Here is a 19566-nt window from a genome sequence, read left to right as displayed (position 1 = left end):
AGAGCTCTGATCACTCGATGCAGTATGGATAATGAAGTTAGTTCTGGTGGTAAATCACACTGAGAACCCATCTCATTGCAGAAATGTTCACATCTAAATACATACCATATGATAGCTGACTAACAGTACTCGTCAATTTCCTTATCTGCTTATCCAGGTTAGAGTTGTAGGATTGATACTGATGAGTCTTGGCACATCATTGTAAAACTTGTTCAGCATCACATCTACTTTATTTTGAATCTTTTTTTTTTTTTAAACTCCAATTACAATGCGTTTTTTTTTTCTTGTTGGAATAATTTAAAACTGCTGAATTTGGCTGGACGCATAACTTTGGGAGTCCTAGTGGTGCCAAGATCTTTTTCAATTATCAGGGCACTGAATAAAAAATAGAGATTTCATTTACTATTAACTTAGCAAGTGAAAGGTCACTGGTCAGGAAGGGCATCTGGCATAAAACTGCCAAATGTAGCACTAATGCTGTGGCAATGAAGTAGCTGAAAAGTAGTCCTCACCTTATTTAACAACCTTGTGGACAGTGGACTCCTTTGCACTTCATAACTTATCCCGACTGACAGTGTACACTCTTCCATATGTGGGACAGTCCCTTAAGTTCAGGTACACAGGTCTTATACACCTCTGTTCCTTCAAAATAATCCTGGTGTAATTCCAGATCCAGCTTTACAGTGGTGCAAAAAGTACTCATTACTGTGGCTCAGTCACACTAGGAGGAGGCAGCCTCCTTGCGACAAGGACAAGTCACCTGGTGGGAGGCGATCTGCTTCCAAATAAACAGTCTAAATTGGACTGATTGCAGTCGGTCTCAAATAGACCGCTAAAGGTTTGGAAATAATTGTTCTTCGCCAAATACTGTAAACAGTGCGAGTCAGGCTTCTAAAGAGTACCACTCACCTATGACACATCTCTGTGCCAAAGAGAATTGGTCTCAGCTGGTAGCAAACTGGCTGTGGTCTTGTTATATATATATATATAATATATTATATATATGTAGCTATAATTTCGATAGCAAAATTGTTAGTTGCAAGCCTACCTGAAACGGTGAAACTGACTATATCACACTTTTGAACCGCAATCCTCAATCTTTGAACGCACGCAGCTTTTAGAGAAAACCTGATTCAGGCGTTCAGCAAAGCTCGTCTCTTTCTTCCTTCTGGCTTTGATCTGTGTACAGCTGCAATATTAAGTCCATCAGTCATTGTAGGCAAGTTCAACACGTCTCCAAACGGCCACTGGAAACAATCCAGCCATAAATCTTCCATTTACATGAATTAGACATAGCAAACAGCAATCTGAAATATCAGCAGCCAGTTCTGATGATTGACGCCGTTGCTCCATGACAATCCAAAACCCCTGACAGGCAACAGAAGACTCGGAGCGGCTGCGAGCAGTCAAATTATATCAGGGCAGTTTTTCACCATCATAACACATCTCCTCAAGTTCTCAAGTTGCATTTTGTTTTTATAAAAACGGACATTTATTGCAAGTGAATTTAAAGACAGACACCTCTGATCTAATAAAGTTTTATTTTCTTAGAAATGGCCAGTTTCCTGTTTTCTTTTTTTGTCTTTCTAAGAAAGTATACCCTTTTTGGATTCCAACTAGCATCTACATAATGGTTATTGAATACTTCACAATATATTAAGTCTAGATGTTATGGTACATGCATACGATTCAGGCTGCATGAGGAGCCACAGTCACCACGATACACAGGGCTGGGGGTGAGACAGGGGAGGGGAGGATATTTTTTTTTGGGGGGGGGAGGTGGGGTGGGACGTGACTGCAGATTGTCTCTTTAGTTCCAGTTTTAGAGGAGTCTTGACACCTCCTATTGAAACCCTCTCCACAAAAAACACTGACTGCATCAATTTATAAACATATAATCACGCACACACACAACTTTCACTGTACACGACACACATTTACACTCGTACTTTTTGTACTTCTGTGGAGCTCCTCCACATGCCATTGAGGCTAATATACAAGAGGATTTTTTCTTTTTCCTTTTTTTTTTTTTTTTTTTCTTTTTAGTGTTTAAACGAGTTTCTCTTTCACAGAAAGAACTTCACAACTGGAACGTCTGAGTTTCTGCAGCCTGACAGGCTGTTTGGGCAGGAGAGGGGACGCTAACCAAAGAAATAATAATTATAATAATATATAATAAAATAAAAGACATTCAAATACAGTCAGCTTTTTGCTCAAAAATACAAAACTACATGAGAAAGCATTGAAATAAAATCCACTGATCTGAACATATATTTAAAAAAACAAAAACAAAAACAAAACAGAAAAAAAAGAAAAAAGAAAAGCTTAAGTGCTCCATCACACGCGCGCACACACCATCTTGCTTTTACTCACACACACGCACACACAACAGAGCAACATCCACCCATCCGTTGCCTAGGTACAACTGCCTGGGCAGCCAATAGAGATGGCAGCTACGAGGAAGCAGGAAGTCTTTGACAGCAGTTCTTATGATGACGACGATGGTGATGATGATGATGGTGTTGGTGAAGAGGGGTAGGAGCTGAGGTTAAAGAACTGTGAGATCGTCAATACTCGAACCTCTCTGCATAACTTTTCTCTTCCTCCCGCGTTTGTTTATAGACTGCAATAAGAAACGCTCCAATAAGGAATCTCTTGTGGCCTTTCCGAGTCTTCCCTCAGCTCCACGGCTCCCTCTAGTGAAGTCTGCCTCCACTGCAGCTCGTATGCCTGCAGGCAGCAGGAAGCCGCTTCCTCTGCAGCCTCTTTTACCTCGATCCCGTCCGAGAGCGCCGCAATCAGAGTCTCTCTGGGTCCTTATGGCTGCGAGTGGATGCGTGTGTGTAACTGTGTGCGTTTATGTGTGTATGGCCGTGTGTAATGTCATGTGTCTGTACGCTTATGGGAGAAAAATAACTCCACCAGAGGCTTTCAGTTATGTTGCAGCGTGTTGGACTCGATGGGCGGCGCAGAGTCATACAGAGTGTCCGTGTCGTGTGTGGGCTCTCCCGCCAGCGTGCACGGGTTGGACAACGTCCCCGCTCCACAGTCACAGAAAAACCTGAAGACAACAGACAAGCAGGGATTTAAGCATAAACCTCAGAGACATTCAGGTACAAGAACTACTCGCTTTGCTTGAAACGGAGATGCATTTTTGTCAATATTTAATAAAAGTTATTAAATATTAAAACAGTGAAAAAAGAAAAAACTAAATCCTCACCGATCGTGCCGTATAAACTCTACATCATGTCCTTGGTGGCATTTTTTGATACAGTTAACACAGATGGCATTCCTATCTGTCGTATTACAGGTGTGACATCTGGAGAGACAAAGGGGAAAATCTCAAATCAGATTAATTTTCATAACAGTAAGGTCAAATAAAGTAATTAAAACCCCTGCACTAATTATTATTATTGTTGTTGTTTAGCGACCTGCTTATTATAAATTTCTAGCTCAACCATTTGATCTTTAAATTCAAGACAATCCTCACAGCTGGAGGATCATTTCTGCCTCAGTTTCACTGTACAATTCAATCTTTGCACCAGGCATAAAAATAAGTCAGTAACAAAATCAGCAAACATCAGTCAAATACAGGAGCACACTTTAAAGAGAAATCTGGGGACTAGAACAGCAGCTCGAGAGGAAGCCGTCTATAGTCAAACTAATCAGCTTTTAATCAACTGCCCAATCATTTCAGCTCTAAATAAAGAAGGCCTATTATACTCATTTATTCTTTGCATGATTTACATGTTCAAAGTAATCCCTCTCTCTGCTTAAAACAAGGCACTTTACAACTTTCTTCTAATTGGCTGTCCCTACCACAGGGCTAGTGTGCTAAATCTCTATGCCTCATATTAATGACACTTTATTTGCATCATAAAGATCCAAGAGTAGAAAAAAAATGGAGTAGTTCTACCTAAAGCCTAAGATTTTGGCTTAGTAGATTACTCGCAAATGTGCCGAGTTAAATTTTGTGCATTTCAGTAACTACAGAAAATGACAAGGAGGGTAGTGAGAGGGTCAATGAAAGGTCTGAGGAGGAATTAAAGGTATCCACACAGGCAAAGACCATCAGCGACCAGAGAGCATGAAATTACAAAGTGCCTTCAAATGGGCATGACAGGATGCCAAACACAGTACTGTCCAAAAGCCTTGAGCCACTCCTTATTTCTTTCCACTGTTATGAAAATGGGTGCAGTGATTTATTAAAGCATTGACAGAGCTAAGAAAGGTGGACAAATGTATTTTTGTGAATAAAATATAATTTAAGAGGTTCTTTGCCAACTTATCTGTTACATTTAGAGAACACTGGCTCATCCCTTTAGCTAAGTGCCCTTTTATGATTGAATGAGTCATAAGTCAGCGTTAAGTGTCTTAGCAAAAAAGACTGTAGATGGACAAGTACACATAAGGTAAACATTAACAGAAAGCTTGGCTACTTGGAAGAAAAATAAATGAGAAGCAGCTCAAAATCTCCGCAGAGTATTACACATTAGAGGGTTGCCCAAGTAACCAGGGTCTGGAATGTCAACTAGCATTCAGCCATCAGCTACAAAGCCATTTTCTTGGAGTCAGTTGTTTTGTGTGTGGATGGTTCTTAAGCCTTAAGTTAAGGATGCATAAGTTGTTGGGTCCCATTATTTGGGCATCCTCATTGTATGGGTTTGTGTATATACATGACAGAAAACATACTGGCGTTTCTCTGACGAGCTTTACCTGTAGAAGTCGTGCATGGGGTAACTGGTATAGCTGGAAATCTTATAGAGACACTGTCCTCTGCTTACCGCCTTCTCAATAGCATCCTGATTATTCAGAATTTTATTATCTGGAGGAGGAAAGGCAGGTTACTGACCAGGTCATGACCCGACTGAGCTACTCTTTAATGCACATATAGCAGCACGTTACCTTTCATGGTGACGTTGACCCCTGAGGCCAGAAAGAGGCCTCCAAAGCGATTGTTGAAAATCTGGTTGCCCTCCAGTGTCGCTGTGGCATGGTTGGTGATTTCAATACCTGGAAATGAGAAATCGTCCATGAGTAAAGGAAGGGTACAAATAAAGAGGATATCTGCGCCCATAAATCTAACCTGCTGCGAAGCCATCAAAAATGCGGTTCTTGCGTAGTACTGGATGACTGTTTGTGCTGATCAACACACCAGCCTGAGCGTTCCTGAAGATGTCGTTCTCTTCCAGCAGACCTAAAGAAGGTTAGATTTCACAATAAGCTAAATATACACACGAGCAAAAAAAATAAATGAATCACATAGTAACAGAGGCGATGGTTTGTTCATCAAACATAAATAGCAGCTACATAAGAAAACTGAAGAAAAAAAAAAAAACATGTCAGAAGCTCCCCATGGCCACCCGCATCATGCTGTGTTACCTCTGCCTCCGTTAAAGATGCAGATGCCTCCATCTCTGCCATCGTGGATCTTATTTCTTCTCAGTGTGGGGTTGCTGTCTGTCTTGATCCACACTCCTGCCATGGCATTATCAAAGATCTCGTTGTCCTCAATGAAGCCCAGACCTGTTGAATTTAACAGCACGATTAGAGTAAAAAGTATTTGCGCATTATTTGGCAGACCCAGTGTAATGAATGAGTGACATACAGACCTGAGTTGTAGACTAAAATCCCTCCATTCTGGCCTCCCCAGATTTTGTTGCGCCTGATCTTTGGGTTGCTCCCCGTCCTTTAAAGATGTAATAATGATTGTAATTCATTTACCATATCAATGCAGTGGAGTGTACGGATATAAACATTAATGCCTAGTTATCTCTCCCTAGTATGAGCTATGTAACTTCCGTTTTAAGTAACAAATTTAACAGTGAGACAGATTTGTTCCCTTTCACCAAAAATGTCTTAACCTGCCAAAATTACACTGGAACCTCCATCTACAATTTCACAAATGTAACACAAATGTGGTGTTACTGTATATTTGAATGCAAAAGTACTTAGTACTAAGAATACTATGCAACACCCAGTGAAGTTGAATCTTAATGCCTCAAATACATTTTGCGGCTTCATATAGATATGTTTGGTCAAACATTGCTCCTTTATTGGGAAATGTTGTTATAATGTTGGTCAAAAATAAGTATTAAAGAGTATTTCTGCTCCTGATTAGAAAACTTTTCACTCTCAAAGTCAAATAAAAATAATTATTTAAAAAGAAAAAAAAAGAAAAAAGGGAATATGCTTTACCGTATTTGGACACCAGAGTACATGTGATTGTAGATGTCGTTATCTTCCAACACACCGTGCCCGTTGTCGTAGAAATATACACCAACCTGAAGTAAAAGGATGAAATAAATAAGAATAGTTACAGGTAAAAATTACCTAGATTATAGATTGGAAACAGGAGCAGAACACAAAAAAAAGTGTAGTTTGGGGATTACTGGCAACAACACTGCAGTCATTTGAAAACAAAGGTGAAACACAAACACCCTAGAAACTAAGGAGCAGTGGCCTTATCCCAGTAGCTTTAGGGTTAAACTTTAATTTTCTGTAATACGAAAGCAGTTCCCTTCCTAGCAGAGGTCATGTTTGAGATTAGGACTGAAAGAATAAAAACTAAAACTATGCACATCAATTATATTCCATCAAATCCTCCCATGTCATAATGACCGAGCTTTGATACTGATAAAGCTACAGCTTCGTCAGATTTTTCCCCCTTACTCGTACCTTTATGGTTGGTTCTTTTATAAAATTATCTCCTCTGCTGCCTGTACACCTTTTCATGCCTGTGATTGGTCAGATGGTAACAGTGGCACCCCTTCCATTTAACATGCTTGGGGCTAAATTTGGGAAACTGAGTTGACTTATCTAGCAATAACCACCTCTGTGTGCCCACTTAGCTTGATTGCTGATGTTAGGGTAAGAGAGGGCAATTAAAGAAAAGATATCCTGGGTAAGCTGAACTTGATTCATAGTACAAGGCCTAGAAGTTAATGATAATCACCATCTAGTCTCAGTTTCCATAAATAAGCCCCTTAAGAATATTCGTGTTCACACAAAACTCCTAAAAAGAATTTCTTCAAAATATCATCCATCAAATCATTGATAATAAAACAAAGAACAAAAATACGTTGTTTTATCTTCTCCGTTGTGATGCCTTTCTTTGTTTTACATGTTTACAAACAAATTTTTATATTCTCAATTGAGAAAGATAAGGCATCTTTGCTTTGGACGTATACAGATTGGTAGGAAAGCAGAAAATGTCAACGACTTTTCCCTGAACAGTTTAATACAAAAATGAAATGTACAGACTGACAAATACTCAGATGCTGCAAGCTTAAACAAGATCCACTTTAGTTGAGCTTTTACAATGCAGGGTTTTAATATTAAAATGCACTGCTAACATTTAAATTAACACATTTGTTGTTTTACATGCTGATATTGGCTAATATTAAAACAAAAAAGCCGAAAGAGAATCAGATTATTAATGTCAGCTCTTGTTTTTACCTGTTTGCCACTGTGAATGCGGTTCTTGCGGAGGACGGGAGTGCTGCCTGTCGTCACCCACACTCCTGCAAGCGTGTTGCTATAGACCTCGTTCTCCTCAATCACCCCTTGGCCTTTCTCATGCTAAAACAAAAACAGGTTGTTACAAACTTGTGGGTGTGGATTTTAAACACTGGGGAAATAATCTCAATCAACCAGATATCACATCTACCACGTAAATGCCTCCATGCTGTCCATCATGGATCTTGTTATGCCGTACAATGGGGCAGCTGTTGGTTCGAATCTGGATCCCTGCTAAGGCGTTACCGTGGATGTCGTTACTTTCTATCAAACCCCGCCCATCTCCAAATATGTACACCCCTCCTTGGTTACCATTGAATATAGCATTTCCCCTGAAATGAATAAATCAAATTCTATTAAACAATCTTGAATTCAACAGATTCAGTATCTTCCACTGCCTTTTTCCCCCAGTTTATTATCTTACCGTATCGTTGGGTCACTGTTGGATGTGATCCACACACCGGCAAAATTATTCGCATAGATTTTGTTCTCTATAAACTGGCCCCGCCCCTTCTCGTGGACATAGATGCCTCCTGTTTGGCCGTGGTGGATCTCACAACGGACCACTGTGGGGTTGGCGTAAGCTTTCACCTCAAAGCCTGCTATGCGATTTCTATGGATGTTACAGTTCTCAAAGTAGCCCTGAAAGCCAGAAAAGACAACAAGTGAGTTCATCTGTGATGTTTACACAGAAAAATGTAAGAAAACACAATTTACAGTAGTTACCATGCCATGGTCAAAAGTGAACACCCCAACATCTCTTCCGTGATGGATGTGGTTACGTCTAATGATGGGATTACCGTGGTTTTTCACCCAAATTCCTGCTAGCGCATTGTTACTGATTTCATTGTCTTCATAAATGCCCTGTAACAAAAAACAGTACGTGTAAATCAGAAGCATAATCTTGCCAAACATTTGTACGTGTGTGTGTATTCATGGAGATTTGTTTTCGTTTTACCTGTGCATGGTCTGTAATGTACAGTCCTACATTCTCACAGTCACTGATGTTGCAGTGTTTGATGGTTGGACACGCTCCCTGTCCACTCACACACACAGCTGAACCCACTAAACACAAAAAGAGGGAAAGAGAATTGTGACATGATCTTTAAAGACTGATCAGTTTTCTAATCGACTGACAGTAATCAATTCAATTTTATTCATTAGAAATGCAGGAAAAGACTTGATCTTTGGAACTACACAAGTGTTTACAGCACACCAGTGCCCTGATCAGCAATAACACATGCAACTAAAATACAACTATGCAGAACCATTTCATATTGAGTTCATATGCACAACTAGTGTCCATGAACCAGTAAATAGAACAAATGCAATTTTAACCAGGATTTAAATGCTGTAGTATTACTGTTAAATTCATGACTGCTTCTTGCAGTTTGTGCAATTAAAAAAAAAAAAAAAAAGTCTTTGCATTCAATCAACACAGACTGAACTATCACCTCATGTTACTCTCACAAATACAGTAGCTGTAGTGCCTTTGGAAACCCACAAATATTTGCCCCAATAGTCAACTAGAGAAATAGAAGTACAACAGAAACTGGAACCAAGTAAGAAAAACATTTTCAGAGATTTCTGAGAAGCCTGATAATTTTACTCCTATATCTCCAAGCCCTCCAATGCTAAATCTAGGCTAACCTGGAGACTGATCAGTTAAGTGAAATAAAAAAATAAAAAATTAAGAAAAAAAAAAAGAAAATAGGGATACAGCTGTGATTTCAAATCAAAGAAAACCTTGGCTCAGACCAGAACATACACAAAAACAAAAGGTTCCACAACATCATGTAAAAATAGTTCAGTCCTGCAGCAAACACCACATTTGTGAAGCTGAATATTCACATGCCAACAAGGCACACGCCGAGTCCTGCTTCACAAGGTTGTCCAGGGTCAGGAGTACGCCCCTATAACCTGTAACAAGGAGGTATAATTGCGTGAAATACCTGTACACGTGGAGCGGATAACGCAGTGGTCGATGTTGGGGCTGCAGTTCACCGTGATCTCCAGACAGTGGTGGGCATTATGGTGCTGCGCTGACTTGTCATCAGGATTAAACTGAGGAGAGAAAAGCAGCAGAATTTAGAACGAGCCACGATTACTGACAACACATTGAGCTTCTGTCCTCCCACAACATCCACACTGGACTCCTCCTACTGGAGGCATTAGTGCAAGTAATACTTGAAGCTCATAACAGGATATTTCAAGGCACCTTAAAACATCCTGTTGTTTTTTATTAAACCAATGTGATTTTTGCTCAAGTACATGTTCTATTTGAGCCACAGAGACTCCCATTAGTTTCAATTAAGGACGCAATTTTGTCCTTAAGTATGAATGAACAGATCAGAGACTAAGCTGTACTCTCAAACACAGAGACTACATAACCTAACAACAGAGCATTGCGATGGCACTAAAGGACAATCTTTGATACCCAATCACTCTTTAAGTGTAAAAGCTGAGACATACAGTTACCTTGATGGTCATGTATCCCACATACGCATCCTCTGAGCCCTCCATGAAGACGAACGTTGAGTCTCTTGTGTTCTCTATTATCACCTTGTCTGCTACTTTATTAGGAGCTGAGGGGAAAGCATAGAACAATGATTAACACCCTCATTCAGCCAGATCCAGTTCATGCACAGCAGTGAAGTCTTTTACAGTTGCAGCATAGATTTTGAAGTTCATTTAAGCAATTACATTTTGTTTTTCTCCCCACAGCCTCAAAAGCAACTCTAACTACTACAAATAGATGCATTATTTTTAATACTTGGAAGTGAAATCGATGGCTGCCTGAAGTCTGTAAACCAAACGTCACCAAATGTTGAAATATTTTGCCACTCCTTTCCTGCAGCCACCTTTAAATGATAGCACTGTCATTAACAGGTGAACAGGAAAGAAATTAATTAATTAACAGGGAAGAAAGAAAGACCCCCATGGGGAAATTCCTCTCTGCATTTAACCCATTCACTCGGTGATTGGGTGCCATTGGGCGCCCGGGAAGCAGTGTGTAGGGATGGTGCCTTGTTCAGGGGTACCTCAGGGTAGCAGTTCAGTGGATTCGAACCACCGACCTTCCGATCATGGGGCCACCACTCTACCTACTGAGCTGTCCCTGCCCCCTGAAAAGCATGCTCAGTTGAGCTGAGGTCATGTGACTGACTGACATTTAAAAACATTACATTTCTTTGCTTTACGCTGATCACGGATTCCTTTCACAGTATTGTTGGCTCACCTTATCAGTTTTACAGCACTGAGTGAACAGAAAATACTACTCTGCACACATCAGCATGCATTCTGCTATTTCTGTCAGCAGTAACATAATAAACACCAGTGACCTGGTTCTATAGGAAGTCGCACAGATCAGTGCTGTAACATTGCCTTCTTAATGTTTAAAAGAAAAAATGAAATTTGCTTTGGATGATTAGCATTTCCTTTCCTTCTCCATACTTTCTCAAATTGTTGGCAAGTAAATTTTGGTTCAAAGAGTGATTTGATTCAACGACTCTTCCATAGAAACGGAACAAATAAAAAGAAAACAAAGAGATGGGTTAGGGAAGATTGAGTGAAAACATAGCATATATAGGTTCTGAAAATATCTCACTTTTGCTCGAGTTAACGGCTGTACTCCTCTGACTAGCACTCCAAGCAGCCGTATTCACACAGGTAACAAGGCAAAACTTTGCTCTGGCATTTTAGTTGGGAAAACTCCCTTTTAACAAGAAAAAACCTCCAGCAGAACCAGCTTCAGAGAAGGGCAACCATCTGCTACACTCAGTTGGAGGTTTGAGGATAAGAGAAGAGAAATAAGATGGGTCAAAACAGACTGTGATGTGTGTCTTCTGGCTTTATGGATAGACAAGGCTGTGTGTTGCTTGCACAGCAATGAAAATGTATGCTTTGCCTTCTAATATTACTGCATAAGGGTTCTGAGAACCAGGAACTCCATATTTAACTGTAATGTGTGAAAAACACTCCCCATCTATACAACCCCACCCTCTCCAAAAAAAGAAACAAAAACCAAAACTCAGATGGATACGATTCAAATCACTCTATTTCTTTAATAACAATATAGTGTTTGTAGCAAAATATACTGGTCAGTGGTATCTGAGGTCTAACAAGACATGCATGGAGACTCATCCGCTGTCAGAGACCACGACATCATACTTAGCTTTCACTAGCACAGTTTCTTTACTATAAGGAATTCTGAAACCTGACTGAGACTGTTGTATTGCCGAGTTCAGCAGTGTAATTCTTATTTCTTTGGAGGTAATTAAAAAACAAATCAAAACAAAAAACCCAACAAGTCAGCAGTTACCAGATAACCAAATGAGTTATTAGCCATCTATATCTTTGCAATTGGATTAATGTACTTTCATCTTTATGTGAGAGCTTTCTAATCTTTGTTTAATGTCACATGGTTTCTTTGTATTATCACTCAGATGCATCTGGCTATGATGAGTGCACAGATGCATGTGTTTGTTTTTTTAATTCAGTCTATAGAAATGAAACTGCTAGGAATCGCAGGTTTAAAAACAAAAATAGAAAAAAAGCACCTATAAGGCAAAGTCTGGCACATTTCACATGGTGCATCTGAGTGCTAATGTTAATTGATGTACATTGTTTCTTTTTAACTAAAAACCACCCCTTCTCGTGTTGTACAAACAGTGATGTCACCAGAGCCTGTCGCCATTTATACTGAGCCCTCAGACAAAACCTCCCCATCAGTGCTGGGATACAAGTAGAAGAAGTCCAAATAAAAACCAAAGTGATTGGGGAAGGGTTTTTCTTCAGAAAGTCTCATCCTTTCAAGCTGTTGCAACATCTCTCCCTGTATAATCTGAAAATCTGAGTTTCTGTGCCGATATTGAAATGGCGGCAAAAACTGACACGATAGTACATTCGTGTCTTCGACTGGCCAGCTAAGCCCGGATACAAAAATAGAAAGATAACCCGACCAGCCGAAACAACACCAAAGAGTGGCTCGCACCAGTGGATGTAATGTCACTTTTGGTGTGAGATGCTGTTTCAGAGGGTGACAGCAGTGGGTATAATGAGCTCTGTAGTCTTCTTTCTCCCCCTCACAGCAGCCTAATGATGGCTTGCTTTACTTTTACTGACACCACTTTGAAATGCATACTGCTACAAAAATGCATCAAGCAACATAATAAAAAAAAAGAAACAGGCTAAATCTTCCCACAAAAGTATCACTCAAATCAGTCCATTGTCTAATTTTTTTTTTCAAGAAACCAAAAAAAAAAAATTAGGTACTGTGTAAAAATGAAAAATGTTGTAAATCCTAAGTGCTTCTTTCACCCTTTGGCTCCTCTTGCAAATGCAAAATTACACAAGCAATGTAGACAATGTACACAACTGAAGTGTATCTTTTGCAGAGAGATGCTGAGTGCATGCAGCAGAGGCATCAAGATAATGTTTTAACTATCTTTCAGTGAAGGCAACTTGCTCACCTGCACCAATCATGGTGATCGGGGATTCGATGTAAATCCACTCATCGGTATAGATTCCAGAGTGAACAAAGATGAGACCATCGAAATGGGCCTCTTGTACCCCACCCAGTGCATCCTCAATGGTGTCATAATACTGCAGGAGAAAGACAAAGAATTCATTCATTCCAGGTCAGTTTGGAAATGGATGCAGATGTTTAAATTAGCTGTGCAACTCAGAAATATTTGTGCTGTACACTCCATCTACAGTTTTAACTTACCAGCATATTCTCTCTGCCTTTGTATCTGCCAGGGTTACTGTAGAAATGTTCAGCAAAGCCTGGTTTTACATGTGCGCCTTTGTACTGTAGCACAGAATAAGAACAAGGTCAGTACATATTGCTCTTGATCCTTGGACCTCAACATCAAACGGCAGAGCAAAAAATCATAAATTTTCTAGGTGTCAAACAATAATGGCGCTACTCAGTGTTTTCCTGACCTCTTTGGTTAGCAATCCTTGTTTAATTGTAAGAGGCATAATCATTTTATTAATAACGAGGAAAAGTGAGAGGGGATTTTTTTTCTTGATCCCTGTTCTGTAAATCATCATGTAGTAAAATTAACCTGAACACCCCATGCAACCAAAAAACCAACCACAAGAGAATGACAACATAGGCAGTGTCAAAACAAAGAGTTACTTGCAATAGATGCAACAACAAGATACTGCAGTGGTTAATGTTATAACAAGCAGCTCACTGTAAGGACTAAGACATCTGCAAAAACCTTAGCAACTATAAAAAGCAAAATAACTAAAGTCAATGTGACTTGAAAACCAAATCATACATTTGACAGGCATTTCTTCCAACAGGTAAGAATTCACTGCACAGAAGTTCTGACAAGCAGTGTATAAGCAGCGAAAAAGCTATCCGTCATTGAGTTTGACCAGTTTCCTGTTGATAAAAGGCACTAGGCAACCACTTCTCTGAAATTCTGACACTCCAGCTTGTTTCCAGAAAGTAATGACACCAGATTAAAACCTTTAACTACTCAATTTTACTTGACTTTAAAAGTAAAGACACTGCACAAAAGGCATTCAGTAGTCACAGGGCAGAGGTACATATGACAAAAATCTGATTAATTACCTTTGACCCATTTCTGTGCTTGCAAGGAACATTCGTCACAGGCTCATTGTTGTTATGAGTCAAATGATATTTACGCTTCTATAGCTCCATATACAAATGATAAAACTTCTAAAATTCAGAGATATTGATTCGATTCTTAAATGCGTTTTGCTGTGTGTGCAACATGAAGCTGCACTATTCCCACAGAGTGACACTTTTTTTTTTAAACTACACAAGTAGCAAAATTGTACTGCAAACCCATACACAATGTTCAAAACTCTACAGTGTTTACTTTGATGTGTAGAAAGAAAAACAAAGAAGGACAACATTCACTACTAATACTACTACTGATCACAGTGATAATGATGAATAACTCACCAGCTGCTGGAAGCTCTCCTTCCAGGGGTTTGGGTGTTCATGCTCTTCTGGACTAACTTGATAGAACCTGCCTGGCTCAGGATGCATCATTGGACGTGTGTACTCAAACACCTCCATGTACAGGCGCTTCCTAGATAATTAAACACCACATTCAAAACATACCTTGGATGTCTCTTTGTTTAATGACTACAATATGCAAAATGGGAACAATGGACTGACCATAAGATTGGATCGTTTGCTAGCTGGCTGAATCGTTTGCAGACACAAGCTGCCTGACAAAGGTCCTGTTCCAGTAAGTAGGAGAAAATCTTCAAAACGACCTCATCTGGAAGCTTCTGCTGCAGATATTGCTCTGCTGGTGCTGCTAAAAATATACAGAACACACACACACACACACACACACACACACACACACACACACACACACACACACACACACACACACACACAAAATCAAAAGGTAAGATTTATGAGAATCACTTCACTACAAGAACATTAAGTCATGCTATTTAATAGATTGGGGGGAAAAAAATGAATCACTGTCCTTGCCCAGCTGCAGACATTTAACACACACCTGGCAGGTCGTGGCTCTTACCGGACACACGTGCCCGCTTGGCTCGATGGCCAAAGGCCTCTGTTGATGAAGTTGAAGCTCCCTGTAAAAGGTGATGAGTAGGATATAAACTTCAATGCCAAGAAAGTACTGAGCAATCAACGGGAAATTTACTGCTGTGTCACAAAATTATTGCTCCTTTAGTGGAGGACAACTAATCAGCCATTCTCTCCCACTCACAGTCATACACAACATTGCAGTAAATTACTCAAGAAGTGCTTCTGTCTAACCTCCATTGGGCCCTTGCTAGGGCAGGCTGAGGCGGTGGCGGCAGCGGCGGTTCTCTTGGGAAGCAGGGTCTTGCGTCGAAGCTGGTAGGGACTGTTCTGGGCACCTGGACCGGACTCCTCAATAGCCATTTCAGCTGCAGCTGCTGCAGGCGCCTCCTCATCTAAGTAGAAAAGCAGAAACATATTCTACATATACACACCACTTTCAAAAAAAGGCACCTCGGTGAACAAAGCTGGTTTATAAAGCAGGGTGAGTCATGTATTTAAAAAAAAAAAATTACATTAAAAAAAGATCAAAATCAACATTTAAGAAGTCTCATCTCTTTTTTTACCAATTTTTCACACCTATAATGTTTCCAGAAATGGCAACACTTTTATTATCCAGATCATTATCGACACAGTGGTGCAAATTTAAATCCCATACTGTATGCCAACTGCGCAGGCTAACAGCCTGGGTAATAGCTGGCAAGGCAGACAAAGGTTGGTGATTGATAATGACAGATGCACCCGCTGCAGCCACATTACCAGTCTTATATGTTTAGTTATTCCCAACAGATATCAGTCGGCGTGCATTCGTCTGTAAGGCGGTCCTGTGTGTGCAGAATCAGACACATCTTTTATGGTGCTGTCAAATTAAGGGCCGCCTATGATGTCGATCAGACGTGCGGCTAATGGCTAAAAACTGAACTGCGTAGCTGGTAAATCCGCCGTGTAAACAAATCATACCACGGCTAGCAGTCACCGAGTGTAAGGAAGGGGGATAGTGCTAAAATCTGCTGCCTGCATTAGCTTCAAACTGCAGCGCAAAGAGCACAAAATGGACTCGGTGAATTTATCCAATTTCCACCGTATCATCTATCACAGCTGATCTGTGTGGCCTCTTCAAGCTGCAGGGGAGGGGAGGGGGGCAGCTAGTTAGCTTTGCCCTCATTCGCTGCTAATGTTTTTGTTAACGTTACACCCCAAAAATGGCAGTCCAAAGACGCCGCAGATTTACACCCTCAGAAACTGTAGTGACAGCTGGGAATGCACCGCTCGAGCAGACGCGGAGATTGTGGTGTGAGCGACTGGAGTCGATCCCTTTGCCTCCCGCTGAGGTTACCTGAATCTGAGCTATTAATGTTGTAGCTACATACGCATTACGTTAAGCGAAGACAACCCCCCCCCCCCAACCACCATCTAACCTGGTGAGCTAGCTAGCGACGTTAGCTAGCCCCAATCACTCAAGCCAAACAAAGCGAGGCCTGGCCTGAGCCATAGAACGAGAAGCCTCGGTGTTTCCTGCCGAATCCGACGCCTGTAGGAGCGCTAAACGTACCATTAGCTAAAAGGGAGGGGTTATGTAAAGGCTGTTACGCCTGACATTACTTCGTGTGAAACCTTTAGCTTGACCGTGGAGTAGCGTACCTCTGTCCCCGTTGTTCCGCTCGGGCTGCACCGGGCGCGGCCTCGACACTCGCCTGGGTCTCCTGTTGGTGGCTCTGACGGAGTTCATCTGGGGAGTTGGTTGTTGGAAAAAATACACTGCTATCCTCGACCTCCCGCTACCAAATTTAGCCCGCAACCCAAACAGCCACCCGGACAGCAGTTATTCCCGGTTACACCCAAACAATTGCGATCAAAAACCCGCTACTATTTGGGGTGTAATCGCGTTTTTTTTCCCTTCCTCCGTCGGTGTCACAGCTCCCCCCGTTTCACCGCTCGGTGCCAGCTCCGTCTCAGTCTGTAGCAGGAGGAGCCATTAACCCACACGGGAAACAATCGCGAGAAAAAAAAGAACACAAGGTCCGATGGACCAATAATATTTACCATCTCATAATCTCACCCTGCAGCGACCAATCAGAAGCGCCATATCAAACGACTTGCCAAAACCTTTCTGTTGGGGTTCGGAGTCGGTCAAGCGGCGATTTGATCATTGCAGGACACATCAAGGGGCTGTACAAGAGTCACGTAAGTGTATTTTACGGGTTAATTGTAAACCAAACACACAAAACTGGACTTAACTGCAAAAAGAAAAGCTATTAAAAAGGAATTTGTGTAAAAATAACTGATATGGGCTGATGTTCTGGTGGAAAATATGAGTCAGTTGAGAGATGTGTTTGTATTTAAATGGTAATTATGTTCAATTAGGAATTTTTCTAAATAAAAGTCGAACTTTTGGAATTCAATATTTTTTTGATTTCACCACACACACAAAAAAAACATTTGTAAATTAGCTTTTTGGAAAAATTGGTTATTAATTAAACGTTTTAAACCAATGCGCAGTTTTATTTATTTATTTATTTATTTATTTATTTATTTATTGTTGCATTTCTTTGGTGTAAATTGAAAGGCAGACTGATTGACTACACTTTTTTCTTTTGCATCCATAAATTCAAGTACAATTACAGTCACTTTACATTGCAGCCACATTTCTAAGCCCACTGGAATTGAGTGAATGGACACTGACAAAATTACAGATTTTGATTGGAATACAACTTTAACTTGTATATTTATTATGCACGACGACCACCAGAGGGCATTGTTTATCTGCCAACGATTAGTCTTGAACTTGAAGGCTTTATACCGAGGGTGTTTTGTTATACCGTCTCCAGTGCTGTCTAGAGAAGATGTCAGAGAGCATAACGGCACGTCTTTCGGTATTGCAACACTCACTTTTTTTTAGTGCACATAAATTTGAGTGCAAATGCATTAAAATTATTTGTCTTTTACTTACTAAAAATTATATGATATGATATAAAAATGAAGAAGACATACAGTGTATGTAGGGGACAGGTAACTGTCTGATGAGCATTAATCTTCATGCAGGACTTGATATAATCTTTTATGAAAATTATGTAGGAATAAAAAGTTATTTTAAAAAAAAGCAAATTAGGAAATAATGATTGATTATTTATTTTTGTCGTAAGACAACATCGAGCAAAATTTGTAGGATCTATTGAGACTGGTGATTTTATTTGGACTTTTGTGCACACAGATGGAGGTAAAGTCACCAGAAATCTAGCCCCAGTAGCATCACCTGGTGGTGAAAGTGTATAATTGCACCCTAACTTTGAATGTTGGCATGTAGGAGGCAGTGTATCCATATCAATGAGATGGTCTTGGATTCCTTCTTGCAGCTGCAGCCTTGAGAGTGTGGGTTGCTACTGTGTGTGTGTGTGTAGTGCGTGCGCGCACAGCTTATCTAGCTGCTATATCCATCCCCCCGTAATAAGCAGAAAGAGCAGCTGCGTACCTCTCCTCCTACGCCCACCCACCCACTTTGCTGCACAGAGCAGAGGTTGGGAGGGTCACTTTGTCCTTGAAAGCTTTGGATGCTCTGAAGGACAGCATTGCTAGATAAAGACAGCTCAATTATTGCACGCATATGTGTGTGTGTCTGAGAGAGAGCTTTTCTGTTTGTCACGCCTCTTCGAACGCTCACATTCATCATACAAATTCTATTCCAGCAGAGAGGATATAATAAAACACTTTATAAAATAGTGTAAAAAACAGCACATTGAAATATTCTTCAGAAAAACAGATTCAAAAGTGACACTTAATGGGATGTTTGTTTGAAAACGTAAACACAATTACATTTCAAAGATAATTACAGGTCTGTGGCTTACAAAATAGACAGAGTTGGTGGCAAATTGTAGACATTGAGAGGTTCAGTAGACTGGGTGTATGAGGAGATTGTTAATCAGCAGGTCCCTGCAGTGTTCTTCTTAATGAATATCATTCAATCACAGCACTGAATGTTGAATGAATATGTTTTTTTGCAGTGTGCATATGCTGAAATCTCAAGCATCCAACCTGCTTAAAAACCATTCTGGAGCATTTTAGTTTGTTAGATTATCTCGGGATGCCAGACGGATGGTGTTTGTTACATAGTAGATGAAGTCATTAGTTTTCTCCCCCCTCCATTCTTTTCTTCTTTTACTGCCACCCATCTGGCACGTCACTTGAGTTAAAAGGAACCCATGGGTGTCTAGAAGAGCTGTTTGACCCAGATTTAGTCCAACTACATTCACTAACTACTTTATTAGGTACATTTTACTAGGTTGAACACCCCTTTGTCTTCACACTGTCTTAATTTTTAAAAGAAATTCAACTGGAATTGAGTGGAGGAAACATTCCTCAGAGATTGTGGTCCATATTGATGTGATAGAATCACACAGGTGCTGCAAGTTTATCAGCTGCACATCTGTGATGATCAGTGTTGGGACTAACGCGTTATTAAGTAACGCGTTACAGTAACTACGTTATTATTGTGGTAA

At 40.4% G+C, this 19566-nt stretch overlaps 1 protein-coding gene across 4 annotated transcripts; it reads right to left on the bottom strand.

The window, feature by feature from the left end:
• Positions 1-1524: 1524 nt before the first annotated feature.
• Positions 1525-17070, bottom strand: fbxo11b (F-box protein 11b). 4 transcript variants are annotated; one of them, XM_005919473.3, is made up of 22 exons: positions 16715-17070; positions 15308-15468; positions 15039-15120; positions 14684-14828; positions 14465-14594; positions 13247-13330; positions 12990-13122; positions 9997-10103; positions 9471-9582; positions 8477-8583; positions 8245-8382; positions 7943-8160; positions 7670-7850; positions 7459-7581; positions 6199-6284; positions 5613-5689; positions 5383-5526; positions 5087-5197; positions 4906-5013; positions 4717-4825; positions 3221-3319; positions 1525-3061 (listed from the first exon to the last, which is right to left on the bottom strand). In XM_005919473.3, the coding sequence occupies exons 1-22, from the start codon at positions 16800-16802 to the stop codon at positions 2932-2934; spliced, it is 2673 nt and encodes an 890-aa protein (XP_005919535.1). In that variant the 5' UTR covers positions 16803-17070; the 3' UTR covers positions 1525-2931. The 4 variants fall into 4 exon arrangements, with proteins under 4 accessions (XP_005919535.1, XP_005919536.1, XP_005919537.1 ...); XM_005919474.3 differs by having other exon boundaries at positions 14684-14825; XM_005919475.3 differs by having other exon boundaries at positions 15060-15120.
• Between the last annotated feature and the right edge of the window lie 2496 nt (positions 17071-19566).

The sequence above is a fragment of the Haplochromis burtoni genome, unplaced genomic scaffold (assembly GCF_018398535.1).
Source record: "Haplochromis burtoni strain Fernald_Lab_line unplaced genomic scaffold, NCSU_Asbu1 Contig_37, whole genome shotgun sequence".
Lineage (NCBI taxonomy): Eukaryota > Metazoa > Chordata > Actinopteri > Cichliformes > Cichlidae > Haplochromis > Haplochromis burtoni.
This window is presented reverse-complemented; position numbering and strand designations above follow the sequence as displayed.